The 19,827-nt window shown below is 42.4% G+C and overlaps 1 protein-coding gene across 1 annotated transcript in view; it reads left to right on the forward strand.

Moving 5' to 3' along the window:
- The first annotated feature begins 670 nt into the window (after positions 1-670).
- The window catches only part of col11a2 (collagen, type XI, alpha 2), a 40,971-nt gene continuing 21,814 nt past the window's right edge, over positions 671-19,827 (forward strand). The window contains exons 1-6 of the mRNA XM_085446707.1: positions 671-933; positions 11,616-11,777; positions 13,782-13,992; positions 14,189-14,351; positions 14,488-14,610; positions 18,104-18,961. Of these exons, the coding sequence (XP_085302833.1) occupies positions 816-933; positions 11,616-11,777; positions 13,782-13,992; positions 14,189-14,351; positions 14,488-14,610; positions 18,104-18,961 (1,635 nt within the window). The 5' untranslated portion in view covers positions 671-815. The remainder of the gene's footprint in view (positions 934-11,615; positions 11,778-13,781; positions 13,993-14,188; positions 14,352-14,487; positions 14,611-18,103; positions 18,962-19,827) is intronic.

Below are 19,827 nucleotides of genomic sequence, written 5' to 3' on the forward strand. Positions count from 1 at the left end.
CGTTCATTCAGTTACTCTGCACAGCAGCCGTCTCATCCTCAGTTTACCTGAACAGCCCTGCTTGCTCTACAAAGCCTGCATTTACCTGTCGCAGGTACAGACGCAGAAAGCAGGAAGTGGCAAAGATAAATACTCATCTCAGTAATTTGGGCTTTTCAGAGGGAATCGAGACGAAGACAAAAAGGTTTCACTGACACTGAGTTAATAACTCAGAGTTAACAGAAAAGCTGAAACATCTTTGCAGCTCGATCATAAGAAAAGACCCAGTTTCCACTCCCAGACTCTCCTCGTACACGTACTTCTACGTGCGCCCGGCGCGCTATTACGCACGCCCTCTCCCTCCCTCTCCACCTTTGCCATTCTCTCTCTCTCTCTCCCCCTCTGTCTCTCTCTCCACACACACACATACACAACCGCTCTCACTCTTCGTGGGAGAAAGTAAAGAAGGAGAGAGGGAAAGAGAGAGAAGGGAGAGAGAGCGTGATTCCAGGTCTCTCTCTGCTCTCTCCACTTTGGGTACTCGTACCCAATCTGAGTCAATGGGGCTTCAGTGCTAGGGATTAAACTTCAATATCAAATATATTTATTCACCCCAAACCCATTTTAGTCTTTAGGTTTGGTGCATTAATATAGGTAACTCATTAAGGAAGGTTTCCGGAGAAAGGTAAAGACGTCTCCAGAGGCGTGCTTTTTTGTCTGTTTCCTCACAGAAGGGTCAGTCGGGCTCCTCTCGTCGGCTGGCTTTCTGTGAGAGGATAACTTCCCCCATATCCCACATTTACAGCTGACCCAGGCCGGAGAACTACTGCAACACTATGGATATTGGAGCTTGTCCCTTCCGGAAGAAACGGAGACCATGGCGCATGGACTTCTCCTCCTTCGCCTTGGTAACCGTGGCGCTCGCCCTGTGCCAAACAACTGTGGTTCAAGCAGGTAAGACAGATTTTCCACTTTTTATTGGTGATGTTATTTTTATTCTTTAAATAACATTTAAAATATGGTTTCCTGTTTTTTTCTGTCTGAAACGCCATCTGTTTGAATAAACTGTGGGCGTAATGAGTCTGTATCTCTCCGTTATGGGACGTTTGCGCACCTGACGTGCTTCTTTACTTATTCCCAGAAGAATGAGGGCAGTAGTGCCCCATCAGTGGGCCCCACGGTATCCAAATATCTAAATCTGTTTGGTATTTGCTGCATGCAAGAATTACGTCTTTAGACGTTTATATTTTGAGGACTTAAAGGACTTATTCCTAAAACGCTCTTTTGTGACTTGTGTTTCTCTTTGGGGCCTGAATCTGAACCATACTAACGACTAACTGCTGATATCGAACTGATATTGGTCGGAAAATATTGATCAGGTGATAAAGAGGTGTCCGATTCTGAATCTGAAAAAAAGAACGTATATTCTCGGGCATTCTGTCTTTCTCTATGACCATTAACGGCCTTTATCCATTTTAAAAATAATGCCTTCAAAGAAGCTGTTAATTTCCCATTCGTGGAATCTGTCTTCCTCTCTGCATTCAGACTTCTGACAGGTGTCATCATCTGTTCCTGTTACGAAACATACAGATATTTTTTTATTTGTTTGTTTTAATCTGATCAGTTTCTTTGTGATTTTCCTCCGATCTGAACTCTATGTGCTCTGTATTAACCTGACCTTGTTATCTAGAGTTCCGAATAGTTCTGACAGGATGGTGCTCATTTCTGTGCCCCTACCCGGAGTGGGGCATGAGATAAAACGGTACAAAGTCCTGTTTGGTAGTTTCTGATGAGCTTTGTCGAATAAAACATTTGGTTTGTTGGATTCTAGTATTTTTAGGGTTTTTTTCTTTTATTCTGACTAAATATTGGATTCAGTGTGCACTGGGCTACCAGCTGGAACCATATGAATGTGTTTACCAGTTCAGCCTGTGCACCAGTCCATCCATCACTGCCTCTGGTTGTTCAAAGAGGAGGGATTTCTGAGGGATCTCAATAAGACAAAGTGAACTTTATTCCCAGCCAACACCCGGCTGGTTTTCCAGGATTATTTTAGTTTGGGATTTTAAACTGTGGACTTCATGAAGGAATGATCCGTATGCGCTGCTGTTCCTTGATAGACCGCTAGTCGTCTCAAGTTATTTTTAACAGAATCCATTTATCCGCGTTTATAGTCTGGATTAGTTCAGACAAAAATCGTGCATTTGATGCTTTTTAGTTTTACCTGAAAAGAAACTCTTTTTTTTTAAAGCGTGGCACAAAAAAGCTGTTTTAGCGCAAACTGCAACTATTTTCATAATAATAAAAAAATAGTTTTTCACTTTCTATTTGCGTTTTCATGAACTTTTATGATTTGAAGCAGTTGTTGCTTTGGACGTTAACAGGTTGGCTGTTGGCACAGTTGCAGCAGTTTACGGACCGCGGGGGCTTCTGTGGTATAACTCGCCTCCTCCACTGTATTCTTTGGCCGCGTTTCCAATTTCAGATTGCGAGAGGCGATTGCACCTTCCAGCCGTGTCCCGTGTGTATTTTGGAGGCGGGAGCCTGAGACATTTTTGCTTTTCATGAATAGGTTGTTATGCGGCGGAGCAGCTCGGTCGTCGGGGTTCGGAATTGAAAGCGAGCAGTATCTGCGCGTGTGTGCGCGCTTTGTGCACTTGTGTTTACGTATGTGCGTCTGCAAGCTATGGCTGTTTGTGTCCAGCTCAGGGTGTGGAAACGTATGCCTCATCTGCATGAATGTGCCTCTGTGTGCAGCAGCCCGGGTAGGCTGTGAGCGCTTATACACCAAATCACAGGGTTTCGTTTGCTGGTAGGAAAAAAGTTTTATAATCACCTGCTCTGTGATAATGTCAGCGTGACGCAAGTAAAACACTCACGCGACCTCTCAGGTCTGTGCTGCGTGCGCGTGTGGGGGTTCCTGCTCGCACTGGCCCCGTGCACGGACTGTTGCGCGTTTCTGTGTGCGTGGTGTGGCTCAGCAGCAGATGTCAGAGTAAACTGTAACAGCGCCACACTGCGGCGGTGAAATGCAGATTCAGAGGGTTGAAGATGGTCTGAATCCCAGATGTTTGCTCTCAGATGTGTCCTGAGAGAATGAAGACGTCGCCATCACCCAGAGAGCAACACGCCCAGAAACACATGAAAGCAGAGTTTTGTTCAAAGAAGCAGAAATTCAGAGGCCAATATTTTCTTGACATGGATGTTCCTCAACCCCATTTCAAAGGCGACCGCTCCTCAAAGGGCAGTCTGTCTCACTCAGGCTAAACATAACATACTCTGCTCTCTCTCCTTCCCTCACTGCCAGTGAATAGAGCCACTCTATGTGGCGGTGGAGCAGGAGCCTGACAGCTCATTCTTGTGATTGAATGGAAGTGTGTGGTATTTCAGCCGCACGTGACTCAGTTTAGCAGCATTAACCCCGTGCCCTTGGTTTTCTCCTGCCCTGTCATCATGTTCCCCTGGGCCCCTGATGTGACACATCTATCCTCTTTCCTCTGTTGTACTTTTTTTGCACACTTTTCTCAGAGTTTTTACACTTGGACATCAGGACCCTTCCCCCATCAAATATCTACATTTTACATCCAACAGCCATCACTTTAAAAATGAGATAACGAGCTCTGTCTAACCACAGTGGGGAAAAACTTGCAGTTACAATATCTGGTTTAGATTTTTCTCAGAGACTTTGTAAAACAGTAAACTTTCAGCTGACTTGTGCCCTAAGTTGAGCCTTGCAGGCAGTTCTCATGCACCCTCTCATTCCATGTCTACTTTTGGGATGAATAAATCTCCACCAGTGCTTAAATCTAAACCTAACCATATGTAATGTAAAGTGTCTTTGGTGGTAGAACACGACGTGTGAGAGCAGTTTGCTTGAAATGCACAGTTCAGGGCAAACACAGCCCATGTTCTTAATGCCTGTCAGAATGCCATCTAATAGCCAGCAGTTCAAAAACTATTAACAAAGTGGAAGCTGAACAGTGACACAGATATCACAGCGCAGCCTACACATGCACGGTTTCCTTTTCATCTTTAACACTTCCTGTGTTTCCTGGATTCGAGCCTCCACAGGTTGTCCTCACTCTTGGATTGATGCGTTATTGAATCCAGTATTGTAACAAAATGTGTGACACGCTGACCTACTCTCTCAGTCTAGACAAGATTAAAGCATGCATACGTCAAAGCTGAGATATGCTGAAACACTCTCAGGCCTCATTTCTAACTCACGACATCCCCTCAGACGGTGAATATTTGAAATCCTTTCTCAGACAAAACCACATTAGCACTGCAGACTGGAGCGAGCTGAAGATAGTTGGTCTCGTTTCCACAGTTTTATAGGTGATGATTTAGCGGTTTGTGCGTGGGGATAGTCGTTCTTGGGAGACATTCTGTTTGAGCAGAAGATGTGCAAGAACGACGTGAGAGCGTGCCAACTTTATAATGACAGGCTGTCTGTATAGGATGCTATTCCTAGTCACTGTTATTTTGCTGCTTCAAGGAAGTTGATGTGGGAGGGTATGGAGAGCAGCTGTGTGATTTTACATGTAATGTTAATGTACATCTTTTTTCCAGACATCAATGCTGTCTATGCATTTGAAAATAGTTTTAAATTGTGGCTTTAACCAGTTATGTTTTTAGACTTCACTGGAAAATGCTACCCTGAAGCATGAACGATGACAGAAAAGCACTTTGAAGGTTTTTGGGGCTTTACATTTTCTTAATGCAGTAACCACCAGCTGTCCCACTTAATCCTGCCTCTAAATCTGTTTGTCTTTATTGAGCTCACAGGTGGAGTGGCATTTATGGAGTTTATCCCAGCGTGTATTGTGTGGAAGACAGGGAAAGTCAGAGTTAGATCTTAATTCTATAATAACGACAGAATTTCTAGTATTCAGAGTCGGTGTTTTCAGATTTACAGAGGTGTCTTCAGACTTTATCCCCTTCTTTCTTGGAGTTCTGAGGGTTGAATGCTTTAAATGTTGCAGTCCTGAAGGCATAATCTTCCCGCATAAGTAAGAATCTCAACACAACTTTACAACGAGTCAAAGTTCTCACGCATTCCCCCTGAAGTGGTGTTTACCCGCCGACGCCTCACATGTGTTCCTGCAGCTAAATTGTTGCCACAGAACACACGATGAGGGTGTGTGTGTGTGTGTGTGTGTGTGTGTGTGTGTGTGTGTTTGTTAGGGGATTTCCAACTGCTTACTGCTCCCATTCCTCTCTTTCTTATCGCCTCTTTGTCTGGTTCATTCTTACTTAAAGTGTTTGATTTATGGTAAATATATTATTTCTACTGTGGATAATTTCAGATCTGTGTTAGTTTACAGCATTTAAATGGTAAAATATAGATTGTGGGTAATGTGCAGTAGCAGTTTTCAGAAGGTCTCTCTGTGAAATGATCCAGTTTATGTGTGGAGTCTACAAACAGCTTTTATAACGAGAGAATTGTGTGAACCCACATGGACTGGCACTGATGCTCATTTTTCTTTCTCTGTTATAAAAGTGTTCAGTGTAACGAGTGCTTTTCAGTTAAAAGTGTAGATTGTGATGTGCGCTGTTCAGACTTGTGAAGAACATCCAGAGCTCAGCTGTGAAGGCCTCTCATTCAGCACAGGGGCACCAACGGTCTTAAGACTGCTGTCTAATTTGTGCCTTTTCTCTCTGTCTGCTCTGTGTGATAGTAAGTTACAGGGACTCACTCGTGACTGCCTCCTGCTCCGGGGCCTTCTGGTCCCGGATAGGCCTTGTGGTGTCAGTAGTCACCCTCAGATCCAAACTGAGACTGCGGCCTGCAGCTTTGAAACCACACACGACTCTGCATGATACACGTTGGCATCATCGGGGACGCACACGCAGACTGGCACAGACCACATAATGGCACACGGGGAGCTGCCGTACAGTAAATGTTGGCACTGCCCTGCAGTTACTTATAAACCACACGGAGACTGTGATTCATTAGTGCAGATACTCTAAACTTAGAGGCAGGTATTAAAAGCTGAAAACAAAGTATATGAGCTTAAGTATAAAGACAAAGAGATGCTTTGTTTGTTTTCTCAAAGGAATGATTGGACTTACAGTACAGTTAACACTCACTGAGCGCTGACTTTAAAGGACCATCATAGATGACAGGATAAGCAAAGAAAGCAAAAGAGACGCCCTTTAAAATAAGACCAAGTTTAGTAGAAATGTTACGACCCGGCTCAAAAGCTGCAAAATAAAAAAAGGAGACGAATACCAGAGTGTTAGTGAGAAGAGGTTTTAGCTTAAAATGGCACAGCAGGCTGGCTGAACTGGCTGGTGCCACCAAGACAAAGACTAGTGAGCTCCTGGGAAGCTTGCCTCAGGTATGTTTTTATTCACACCTGAGTAGGCGTGGCCAATTATTACCAGCTGAACACATTGAGGAGATCAGGGGCTGCAGAGGGGCGTAACAACAAAGGTTTTTCTTATTTTCTTTCATATATGTACTCGTACAGTGGCAGATACTCATATTAAAAATAACATTATCATCTTCTACTTCAAATAACTTCACAAACTCGACTTGCTTTCTGGATCAGAGTAGGATGAATGGCAATAACTTGTATGTTTTAAGGGGATTAATTGTTCTTATTGAATTATGATATTCTTAATCCATGTGTGTTACCTCCAGTGTTAGTTGCTGACAGCAGAACAGACAGCAGCAGTTATCTGCTACTGTCTGTTCAGTTTCTTCTTTTTTTGGCCTCCTTCAGGTTTTCAGGGAGGATTTACTGACATCCGTGTGGTACAAAGGCGAGTCCTGCTTTGGTTTTCTCTCTTTCAGTTACAGATTGTGTCACATGGTGTAACATTTATGTTGCAAACAGCCACACACTGACTTACACCAAATAAATCATGTCAATTCAAATAACTCCCTTTCTACGGCACGGCTTCTCATAATGGATTTTCTGTCTGTATACACAGGCATTATAAATAAATCATAACTATAGAGCAGCATGTTGGAAATTATAACCTGGAGCCTGAGCTGCAAGCCTCCGTGGTCAGCAGGCTGGATGGAGACACAGCTGGTGATCACAGAACAAATTTTATGAGACAGTTTTTGAAAGTAGTCTTAATTTTTAATTTTTTAAAGAATTTTCTTATATGAGTGACTCTAAAGTGCTTATCTGTGTACATGTGTGTGTGTGTGTGTGTGTGTGTGTCCATTGTCAATATAGCACTTTTCTTGCTCTTTGTGTCCGACAACGTTGTAGTTGTGTAAAGGTGAGAGGTGAGAGGTCATAGTGTCAGCTGGAGTGTGTGTCTGGTATTTGGCACAGCTGTACCAGAAATACAAAGGGCATGCACACACACAGGCACACACACAGGCACACACACAAATAATCTTAGGCACAAAGCAGTGGAGAGGGAAGCAAGTGAACTCAGTCACCTGGTAAACCAGTTTCAACAAACAAAGCTACTGTGATATTTAATTTAATATTGATATTTAATATTTAACCCATAATTTTGTCTTTATTTCTTTTATTCTTTATTTTGATGTTTTAAACTTTTTAAACGTATCCAGAGTGTCCTTTGAGTCATTGTACGTCACGATAAACTCTAATCCAAGAAGCACTTGTACAGAATGAGTGGATGGATCGGACGCGTGTCACTATGAGTCGCTTGTTACTAATGTTTAATATTTTTGGAGTTTTTTAAGGTCTTGTGCTCTTTATGAGGAACACAATGAGCTTTATTCCTTCTCTGCGCATGCTTTCCTCCCCAGTAATCCTCTTTCTGACGTTATGTGCAGACAGAGTTTAATCTGCGTGTCCAGCTGCTTTGTGTTTTCTGTTAAGTCAATGAAGCTGCTCGTTAGCAGAGTGTACCGACTCCTGTTAGCAGTTTATCTCACACTCCTGTGAGTGTGTCTGTTTGCACTGAGTGTGTACATGTAAACACATATGTGTGCTGGTGTGGCATGTGGGACTTCAACAGGCCTGACTGTGCTCATGTCACAGTTAGTTAAGTCTCTTTCGGCTCCATCTAGTGGTGACTCTGGGGAATTGCAGCAGTTGAAACCATGGAGGAGCTTATTGCAGTTTTAGCTGCACGAGTCATTTTACAGTGTGATCGCCACCCTGAGTATCACATGTGTTTCCTATCACAGTGGAAGAAGCTTGTGGTCTGCGTGTTTGGTCAGTTGTGGTTTGTGTGTAACTGGGTGGCTCCCAGTGTAACAGGGACAGGATTGTTTCAGTCGTGGGGCACCTGTTCAAAAATACATCTACTCCATGCTCCAGGCTCATTATACACTGAACAGCAAACCATTATTCCAGACTCGATGGTTTAAGGATAAAACACACAGACCGAGTCTGATAATCTTTTTAAAATATATTGTGGCAGTTTTCAGTTTCACTTAATAGATGTTTTCAGTGTTTACACTTGCTGTGTTCAAGATAGATAGATAGATAGATGTTCTCTAAAATTTCAGGCTGTCAGTAGGTATACCTGTACAGGCTACTGTAATGTGCTCTCAGGTGGCTGGGAGCCCCGTTTCCTGTCTTAATGACAGCAGAGTAATTAGCCCACATTTACATCAAAAGGCTGCAGCCATCTGTTAGCGCTTATGGTACGAACGAGCAAGGAACTGGGAAGAGGAAGGAGAGAGAAGTGAAGAAGGAGAGCTTGTGCCCCTCGGCCGTCTGTTTTCTTACCTTGTCTAATTTCATTTTTGCCACTCCTCGTCTCACGTATAGGTGCAATTTTCTCTGTGTGTAGCTCTGTGGCCCAGCGTGTTATTTTTGTGGGTGCGTTTTTGTCCTGATTGTGGTCCTTTAGGCAGGAAGGGCCCCGTCTGCAAATGTGAGCTGGACAGGGAGTCGGGAACAGAGCGGCACATTGTACTGGGCGTACTGGGGGAGCTCGGGGTGCAATCCGATCCAGTATCCTGCCATCACAGAACCAAGCTGTCTGCTGTCACACACACACACACACACCACTTTTGCCTGAACCTCTTCTCTGTCTTTTTGCTGCAAAGATCTGCAAAAGACTTCAAAGTTATGCAGATAAACAGATCAGCATCCTCCAGGTCCTGGAAAGTTTTTTAATTAAGGAAACTCCATTGAAAGTCAGGGAAAGTATGGAGCCTAGTTTTCTCCAGTTCGTTCTTTACCTCTTTTTACTTTATTATATCATGTACAGCTAGTGCCGTCGAGACACCTATGTCTGGAAATGAAAAATTAGAAAAGGCTAGAATTTTTTTATATTATTGAAGGACTCTTCTTCATATGTGTTTTCTGTTTTAACCTGTCTCATGTTTCCACTTTCACTAACTTCAAGCAGAGTGACGTTAATGGGCTGTGGTTGAGGAGCCAATATTAATGCACCGTTTGCTCTGTCTGAATAAATATTACAGTTTGTGGGCACGATCTCATAAACTGTGCCCCTGATAAACTGGGTGTCACCTAAACATATGCACCTCTGATGGGACGAGTGTGATTTGAGGAAACCACAGTGTAAACGTCATAAATGGCTGATAAACACAATAAAGAGCCTCACAGTGTCACAGTACGAGCCGACTGTGGATCTTTATGTTTGACAGCAGCAGACAGGTGACACTGAGGATCTGTGCCAACTTAAAGTCATTTATGATGCTGATGTAGTCAAACTGTTTCTTTTTTCTGACTCTCTCATTCACACTTTGAATGTGAAACTTTACTCCTGATTCTGTCTTCGGAAGTCTGATGAACTTTGTGCCTGATCGTTAGTTTAGGAAACACATGTCTCACACTGTGCGGTGATTTTTCACTTCTCTGCTTTTCACATGTTTGGCTGTGATGTCCACAGTGGTAACAGTGGCCCTGAGTGAGTGCCCTGCTGTTATATGGTCCACTGTGCTTTTTAAACTTGCTGAGGGTGGAATAATTACAGGTTGTCTATAAATAGGACGCTATTTGAAGTACGTGGAAATGACGGTTTATTAATGTGGCTGCAGGGTGAAAAAAGTAAAAGAAACTTGTCATGTAGAAGATGATACATCTTTTTTTTTCTGTCATTTTTTTGTACCAGAGAAACGTGTCAGTGATGCTGTGAGTTTATTATGAGAGGTGCCACAGCAGGGCTGGCTGTAAATGAGTTTAATTGGTTGTTAACAGTAAAGTAAGCTCAAACACAGAGAGGCTCGCCAACACTGAGGGAGGATGGAACTGCCTCACTTTAAAACCTCTGTGAGATATGCTTTATAATTAGACTTCACTGGGTTTTTATGCAGGCCAGTTGTTTTCACGCCTTGGCAGCACTTGTGCCATGTGTATTTATTATTCTATCTAAGTGGACAGCAGAGTTCCCAGCAGCTCTGAGCATTTCATAGGAAACAAACTTCACTGTTATTTTTTTAAGTCTTTAAATGAGAATCATGTACATTTGTATATAATAAAAAACTTCTGGACCTGCTACAGTGACAGTATAACGTCTCCCTGATGCTGCCAACAAGCAGCCTTTTTAGGATTCAACACCAAGTATTATAAATATCAAACTATCCAGCCTTAAAACATGCCAATAATACAAATCAATACTTCAAAGATTCTGGTTTTAAGCAGAAATATTCCTGATGTACAGGGAGCAGCACTTCTGCTTCTGCTGTTACAGTTCTGTTTGTTAAAATTGATCATAAAGGGACTCACACCCTGAACCCCAGAGGTTCCTCAATGACACAGTGCCTTTGAGCAATGTGAGAAAGTCAGCCGCAGAAACAGACTGACTGACCTCCGATGTGGAGACGGGATGTGAGGCTGTGTGTGTGTGATTGTACGATGTTCAGGTATGTGTTGAATATTTGTCGAGCGAGCGCGTGCATTCCTGCGTGTACGTGTCAGGGGGAGACTGTGAAATGATTGTGTGGTGTCAGACAAATCTTCGTTTGACTCAGCGCGATCACGTCAACAGCCGCTTGTTTCAGCTGCTCGATAAGCGCGAGCAGAATAGACGCCACTGTCTACGCTCTGCATTAAACTGAGCTTTCCTGTACCTGCCCTGCACTGCTTCATATATGTGGCTTGGACCGCCGCCCGCTCGCTCTGACACAGGGCCTCCTTTCTTACATTAAACCTAAATGTACAGTGGCGGCCATTGTGGGCATCTGCTGGACCTGATCCTATATCACATTAGTGATTCGAGAACATTTGAGATCGACCTTTTTGATTCTCTGGGGGAAATTGCAAAGAATGACTGCAATGAAAAATAAAACTGCCCTTTTTTGTAAAATATTTGGCAATATTAAAAAGGTCTTTTCAGTTATTTCTATACAGCTTACAGGGTGGACAGCCTTCCAGAAAGCTATTAGAGGAAACAGCTGAACTTACAATATTTAGGTCTGCTGTGGAGTAATCGTTCAAGGTGTGAGGCTGTTTTTTTCTCACTCAAGAAAAAGAGTTAAGTACTCTGTGCAGAAAAAGCTGTAATTCAGATTTTATCTCTTTAGTTTCCATTGTTCTGAAAGCTCCACAGACCAGTTTGTGTTAATGATGACTGTGTGTAAGGTGCTGATTTAGAGTCATGTTGCAGTATTTCTAGCAACTAAACCATCAGCCTTAAGATTTTACTTGTTTACTTAGTGAACGTCACGTCTTAAAAATAACCGTAATGACTGTTTTCTTTGCTTGTTTCTTTGTCATTAGACCCGGTCGATGTGTTACGGGCTCTGCAGGTTCCCTCTCTCCCTGAGGGTGTGAAGAAGGTCCCTGGCTTCTGCACATCCCGTCGCTCCAGCAGCCCCGATCATGCTTTCCGCATCACCAAGAAGGCCCAGATCTCCGCACCCACCAAGCAGCTCTTCTCAGGTAGGCCTCCACCCGGCTGGGCATCAAAGTGTTAGAGTCTTTGGGCTGACTGGTTTGTAAAGAGCCTCAAGAATTGTTTTTAACCTTATACACAACCCAATTGTTTGTTGTTGTTGTTTTTACTTTACTTACTGAGGTGACTGACTTCTATAATATGATGTAAGAATAAAACGTAATGACATTATCAGAGGTATTCTCTCACGCTTTTCTCAAGATGATTAAAGTAAAGCTGCAGAGTTCAGCCGTTCACGGGTGAATACACCTGATATGTCATCGATTCGGTTTACACGGTATTTTTCTTAAAAAATGCAAAATGGGTGCAACAATTTATTAAATGTGCAAACCTACATGCACAGTATGTATGAATATATGACACAAAAACAGCTTGAATATTTGATATGACTATCATTATTCTTCAACACAGTCTGAACTCTTAATTTAAGAAGTCTTTAGGACATTCAGAGCTCTCCTTCGGATGCTGTTCTCCGTTAAAGTGCATCCACGCTGCTTCGATAATGTTGAGTTCTGGGTTTATTCTGTCCAGGAATGCTTCACTGCTCCAGATAGTTTTCTTTTGACCGGTTACTTTCCTATTTTTTCACATCAAGGTTCACATCATGCAGTGATATATTTTTAGAAAGCAGCTCTTGTTGGTACAAAAATTTTAAGTCAAACTCTGTTATGTTTTTCAACTATTTCAAATGGGAACAAATTGAGTTTTGATGACAGTCTGGTGGTAACAAAGTGCCTGAGTTATTTTTAAACACAATTCTAGTTTATCCCACGAGTTTGGTGCCTTTTATACGCTTGAATGATTCACAGGTCAATTTAAAGTGGTTTAACAAACAAAAACATTCCTGTGAAAATGTTCGGATACAAGGACAGAAAAGGAGATAAAAAGCATGACTTCCTGAAATCGTGCAGAACTTTTACTCGAGACTAGAAACTGAACAAATATGTCTCTTTGGCAACATCTAAAGAAGTGAAGGGAGATTTTTGCACAGTCCTGCAGAACAACAGCTTTTATTGTAAAGCATTTAAGGAATCTTTTAAAGTATGAACATTATAATTATATGTGTAAGAACATTTTAGGCCGAGAGTTAAATGTTGTGAAGAGACTGTTTGTTTTTTGTAATTCCTCATAGGTGCCATCCAAAGAAACAAACCCAGTCTGCATGCAGACAGAAAAAAGTATTTTTCTTTTGTTCATAAATGTGCCATAAATCTGATCGTGTAGAAAGTAATTCATCCATGTCGTGAAGTTTTGCATCTTATACCCAATGTTAGGTCAGAACAGCTTCTGTTGTAATAATTATCTTTGCTAGCTGTATCAATATTGCACAGTATTACCGCCATATAGCAGATCTTATCTTATTTTAATATTTCAGATTGTTTGGGGGAAAGGAATTTAACATTTAAGGTAGTATTATTTAAACCTGTCCCACCTCACAGTGTAAAAACAGCTTTGCATTTAATATTTACCATGAATTCCAGACAGGAAACCTGTAATTATCCTTACTGGTTGGTATCTGTTTGCACTGAGCTGCGTGGAGCAGCTGAGCCCTCTGCGTGATGCTCGTGGATATTAAGTATAATTATGTGTTTTCAGTGCAGGAGCAGAGTTAAAGTATGTGGAAAACCCACAACAAATTAACTTTAGAAGCTGCCTGACACCCCGGAGTGAGGGCAGAAAGGAGACGGTAGCACTTATGTGGCTGTGAATAAATCCTCAAAAGTCAAAGCTGATGTTCAGCCTTCTTTCTCCAGCTGTCATTATGTGATACACCATCTATGCCAGCTCCACATGGGATCAGAGCGTGACATTATGTAACCACTTCATGCTGACATGTGTATTTAATAAATTAAAGCTGTTCATTAGTGTTATTTTCACATTTCTACCACTTTCTGCCTCTATGTTTCTTTCCAGTCTGCACACCTGCTTCGCTCTTGTCATCTTTCCTCATCTACAAATATGGTTAATACTTCCCTCGCTCTCATCCTCAGGTCGTTTCCCGGAGAATTTCTCCGTCATGGCTCTGGTTAAAGCCCAGGCTGGCCTCCAGGCCTTCCTCCTCTCCATCTACAGCGAGCAGGGCGTCCAGCAGCTGGGTATCGAACTGGGACGTTCACCTGTTTTCCTGTATGAGGACCAGAGCGGCAAGCCAGCTCCCGAGGACTACCCACTCTTCAAAGGCGTCAACCTGGCTGATGGCAAGTCAGTAACCAGCAACAACAACCAGTTTGTGACCAGTTGAAATGACATGATTGTGGTGGTGTAGGTGTGAATGGGACCAGTGTTTGCTGTGTGGAAACTCAATATTATTTTTTGTGGGGTTGCTGATGGCTGTTTATTTAGGGCTGTTCTCACGTTGCTCATTGAATTGCCTGTGGTTCCTCCTCCTCGTCTGTAGGTGGCATCGCATTGCTTTCTCTGTTTCCAAGAAGAATGTGACACTGCTGCTGGACTGCAAGAAGAAGATGACCCGCCCTCTGCCCAGGGGCAACAAGGCAGTGGTTGACACCAATGGCATCACAGTGTTTGGAGCCCGCCTGCTGGACGAGGAGGTGTTCCAGGTGAGGAGCTCGATCAAGATAAACTGTGATGTTACTGACTGGGTGGCAACAAAGTTTCAGCAGGAAAATCACACGTTTGTTTGTGTTTTGGTCACAGGAACAAGTTCTAATTATGTGTTTGTTTTTTCCTCCACAGGGAGACATCCAGCAGCTGATGATTGCCTCCAACCCTCAAGCTGCCTATGACTTCTGTGAACACTACAGCCCTGACTGTGACTCCCCTCTGCCCAAAACCCAAGCTCAGGACCCCAACACATACGTGAGTAACACCACAACAGAACAAGTCCAGAAACAGACATCAATTCATTAGTCATGTAATATCAAAAAATCTTCCCACAGTAACCTTTGTTAGAGTCGCATTCGTGGTGCTTTGTTAACACAAAGTAAATATAAAGTCCTGAGGAGGTTACAGCTCATTCACAAAACTGAGGGCTCGTCTGTAGCTCCGGTAAAAGATGCCCAAACAGAATCTCGGACTTTGTTTTGGATTTCTGTGACACTTCCTGTAGAAAGAAAACTTTTCACCGAATCCCAATAATTTAAATAAAAATGTATTTTGTAGCTATTGAAAGATAAAAAAGCAGGAACAGGAGCGAAAACTGACCGGCCTGCTGAATGCTTACAATAAACTTTAAGCAGTCAGTGAATATCGCTGATCCTTGTGCAACATCCGCCTTAAGTGCAAAGTAGTGCAAATATATCTCTGTTATATCCATCAGTTCCACTGCCTATGTTAAAGTTCTATCATTAGAATTATTAACTATTTATTGTTTTTATTTATGTTACAATACAACATATTGAAAACATCTTGAGATCAGAAAAAAAGTAAACAATATATTTTAAACCTTCTGGAAAAAGTTTTTAAGATTCTAAAAAGTCTAGCTGTCAAACTAAATCTACTACAAACTAAATCTACTAAAGTTCGTCTGAAAATGAAGTCCTCGGGTTCAGTTTGGGTCATCTGATGATGTCATCAAAGTGCTGCTCCCCCTTTCTGTCTTTCTCTCGCATCCTCGTCATCAGCAACAGTTTGTATCCATCCGCTTTCCTCCTCACCGCCGCAGTCTGTGTCTCCCATTCGGTGACGTAAAGCAGAGGCGTTGTCATCGTCCCATCCCAGAGCTGTGATTTTACATTTTTTACACTTTTATGATTTTATGCTGTTGACTTTTTAGAGCAGTGGAACACAGAAAGGTAGGGGAATGAGGATGATACAAGCAAACATCAGTGTCTTTTGACATTTTTTATATATAATGAGTTGAAAGAAAAGGACCTGTTAGAACATAGAATTGTGTTAAATTCTGATTGGTTTTCAAGTATAAGAATTTGGCATCACGATGGCTTAAGGTGGAGCCTCTTTACTTACTGAGACTGGTTGTGCACGTTACATTAAGTACTATAGGCTTTGCAAGCTTACATTCATTAATTTCACTGTAAAACAAACTGATATTTGTGAGCTGGCAGTGACTGCATCGTCTGCATCCATCCAAAGTACACAGACTTTGTTTTAGAAGTTTGTCTGATGTTAAATCAGGATAAATTATCGGTCACTTCAGAGCTCCGACACTCCCAAACCCTGTCATGTTGATGCTGTTGAGATGACTTTTTCTTTTTTGGATGAATAGAAATCTCTGTGATTTTATTCATTGGCTTCCACTATTGCTTTGTTTTTGCTATTTTCTCATTCATCCAGATTCTTGTGTACCGACATATGTAAACACTTTTTGACACAGATTCTGATGAGTGGGAAAAAAGTCAAAGATTTGTGTTTTCTCATCATCCTGTTTCCTGTCTCCTACTGTTGTTTATTCTCCCCGTCCCCAATGCTGCATCACATACTCTTAACCTTCATTTATCCCTACATGGCCTCTAAAACCTCTCTCAACCTCCCTGTGGAAATCTAAACTCCTCTTCATGCGTTCTTCCTCTCGCTTTCGCGTTCCTTCCATCTGTCTCAGTACTTTGATGAGGAGCAGGATGACCATGAATACCCTTATTATTATGAGGAAACAACAGGCATTGCCTCCTCCTCCGCGACCCCCTCTCCCCAACCTGGGGCCCCCAACCAACAGGTAAAGAGGGAGCGAGAGTGAAGGAAAACACGAGCAGGGTTTGTGGAAGGGAGGGAGAATGAGAGGGAGAGAGGCATTTAAACCATAACTGGCTCATAATCCATCCTGTATTATTAGGTTTACAAGTGCTGGGATGTAATCGAAATTTTCTTACACGATAAATTATTTGTTTTATTTTTGCCTCTCTCTCGCTCTGCGCTCATTACTCCACACCCCCTTTTTGTTTTATTACATCAGCTTCTCTCGTTAATGCAGACATGTGATTACCTCCATCCCCATCACACAGGATTATTTTTGTCATTTACATGTTGTCATATATGTTGTGTGTTCACATGTGGCCAGGTGGGGGCACTGGGGCAGTGAGGGTGCAGCTGTGTTGTTTTATTTAGGTTACAAATGATGTCAAACACCTTCAAAGGGAGATTTTTGAATGAATTGCTGTGAGATAAAGTTGATATTTATATGATTTCATAATCATATAAACTGGACTTTAAGAGAGCGTTAAGATATTTAAAATTTTTCTCTCTATTTTTTGGATTACAGTGATTACATGTTAGATTACAGATGCAGTGGATTTCATGTTTGTCATGTTACCAGATACTAGGTGTGGTTTGTCATACATTGGGTAATCAGCTTATTTCACTTACAGAAGCTTTCCTGTGATCGCTCACTACATGGAGTTTAATGACACACACAGTCTTTGATGTCCTGTTACTGTTTTGCATGATTACTTCATTGTCTGGGAGGATGTTACCGCATGCACCTACTGTGCTTCTGCACCAAAAGTTTCTACATCAACGTCTGTGTAAATACGAGAATGTCAGTGCACGTGATTGTGTTAGTAAATGCATTCATGGTTGTTCCCCTGACCTTTGTGAGGAGGGTATATTCCTCTGTTTTCTCTTCATAACGTATTTTTGTAGGCGATTGTTTGTGAATACAGTTTTGATTTGCATGTATTTTATTGTAGCAGCATGGTGGTTAGAGTCATTGATCTACACAACTTTACACTTTGTGGTTTTATGTGACTAACACGCATTTGCATGCCAGACCGCCGTCCCTGCAACTTCTTTTGCATGACTAAACTGCAGCAGCCTTCTCTTACAGTTTGCTTGGTGCATTAATCACAACACAGCAGGTTTGGTATCAGCGTTATGTATGTTTGCGTGTACCTGTGTGTGTATGTGTGAGTGTTTTGCAGCCAGCTTTACCTGCCCCATCACGCTCTCAGTGCCTCTGCCAAACCACAGCCTCAGTTCTTATTAGCACGAAGATGCTGCTTTGTTATTTAGTATTGGGAATGGCATTATTGGAGAGATCAGCAAAAACAAACTCAAATAAATTGGTTCATAGACATGAAATATTTCATATTGTTTGGCCATCTTGGTGTAAATTCCATTTTTAATGCTTAAGTGGTGTCAGTGTACTTCTGTGCTGTATCCAGTAATGCCTGTACAGTCTCAGTAAATCATCCGAGCCTTAGCCATCTTTATGTCATTGTTTCTCAAAACATGCGTTCTTGTCTTTCTCTCTCCTTCTGTCATCCCTTGTTTGTGCTTTTCATCCCCCTCCCCATCTCCGTGTATCTTTGTCATCTTCTACTCTCTTTCATTGTCTTTGTCCATATTCACGTTTACATACAAAATAACATCTCAACCAAACAATAATCACGGCTATTAGAAGAAGGCAGTCACTGAAAAAACAGCACCTGCTAAACCCACACTTGTAAAATCCAAGCCCACTCCAGCTAAGCCCGTCAAGTCTGGATCATATAAACTCGTCATCAAGCCACCTATGCCCACCAAAGCTTCCAAGTCCTCCAAAGCAAAGCCCACTGCAGCAGACGTCCTCCTGTCTAAAATCAAACCAACCAAATCTAAGCCCACAGCTGCCCCAGCGAAGAATGGCAATGGCAAAACTGGCGCTGTGAAGAAAGCAAATGGTAATGCAAAAGCTACAACTGGAGCCAAACCAACACCTCAGGTCAAAGTAAATGGAAATGGCAATGGTAAGGTTGTAGCTGAGAAGAAAGCTCCTGTTACCTCGAAGGCTAGCAGCAATGGAAAAGTCACAACAGAGAAGAAAGCCAATGGAAACGGCAAAACGGCCACCGATGTTAAAGCAAAAGGTAACAGCAATGGTGGGGCTAAGGCTAATGGCAACCACAAAACTACAACAAAAATTCAAACAACTGTGGTCAAAGCCACCAAGGCACCTAAACCCACCAAAGCATCAAAACCAGGACCTACAAAATCTGCAGCCACCAAAGCTCCAAAAGTAAAAACCCAAAGCAAGGCAGACGTTAAAGCTGTGACCAAAGTCCCCCCGGTGAGCAAACGGGGGAATAACTTCGTCAGGGATTCCCCCCCGACGAAGTCAGTGGCAACATCTGCCCCAGTCCGACCGACTCCACCCAGACCCACAAGAGTCAACAAAGTGCCGGATATAAAATCGCACAAACCTTTCCCACCGTTTGGCAACACAGCGCTGAGCGGAACTGGAGTCCCACCGAAGAAAGTTACCAACCGTTATCAGCAGGTACAGCAGGAGGCCGATGTTTGGGTTGGAACAGCCCGGGTCGTATGTCCCATCTTTCCAATCTCTTTTCCAGATCTTTCCATCATCCAGGATCTGCAGCAAAAGTTTTATGAAACCTCTTTTTTTTCCTGCTTTCTTTTGTGAATTCTTTGAACTTTCAGTAATTTTGATGCAAATCCTCGATGATGCAAAATCTGGCCTTCAGAATGGAAGCTGGTTCATACCAAGCTGTCTGTTCATATATCATATGATCTCCATGATCACACCAGCTTCCACATATGATATGGTACAGCGGTGCAAAGGGAAGCATGGCTAATCGAACGGTTTCACTGTTCTTTACTTCACTCCTACCTTCAAGCTGCTGAAACTGGATATCAGAACATAAACGCACTCCAGCCCTCTCTTTCTTTCTTTCCGGGGAAACCTTTAACATACGGGTCTAATGAATGAGCATGGATTGCTATGGCACATAAATGCAACACATACTATCATATTTTACACACTTGCAACACATCAGACCTCCCTGTCACTCTGTCCTCTCTATGTTTTGGTTGTTTTTTGCGTACCTGTGTTTTCTCCCTGATCTCCGTCTCCCTGTCTGCTGTCATATTTTGTATCTCATGTGAGTTAAGCAGCTTCACAGAACTTTCCATTATGCTTTGCTTAAAATCAGAATTTCAGTAAATGTTCCATGCTGTGGAAAGCAGTGATTGACTTCACTGAATCGTGTTCTGTGAGGCTGTTAAATGGGGTTGTTTCACTGTTGTCTCATCCTGAAGTGAAACTAGTTCATCCCAGAGCATCATGTTATGATGTTTTCACCTGATGGGATGGCTAGAAGCTCTCAGTTCTACCACCAATACGAT

This window comes from Copadichromis virginalis, linkage group LG22, assembly GCF_057382275.1.
Source record: "Copadichromis virginalis isolate Kocher_CV1m ecotype Utaka linkage group LG22, C_Virginalis_male_GT1.1, whole genome shotgun sequence".
Lineage (NCBI taxonomy): Eukaryota > Metazoa > Chordata > Actinopteri > Cichliformes > Cichlidae > Copadichromis > Copadichromis virginalis.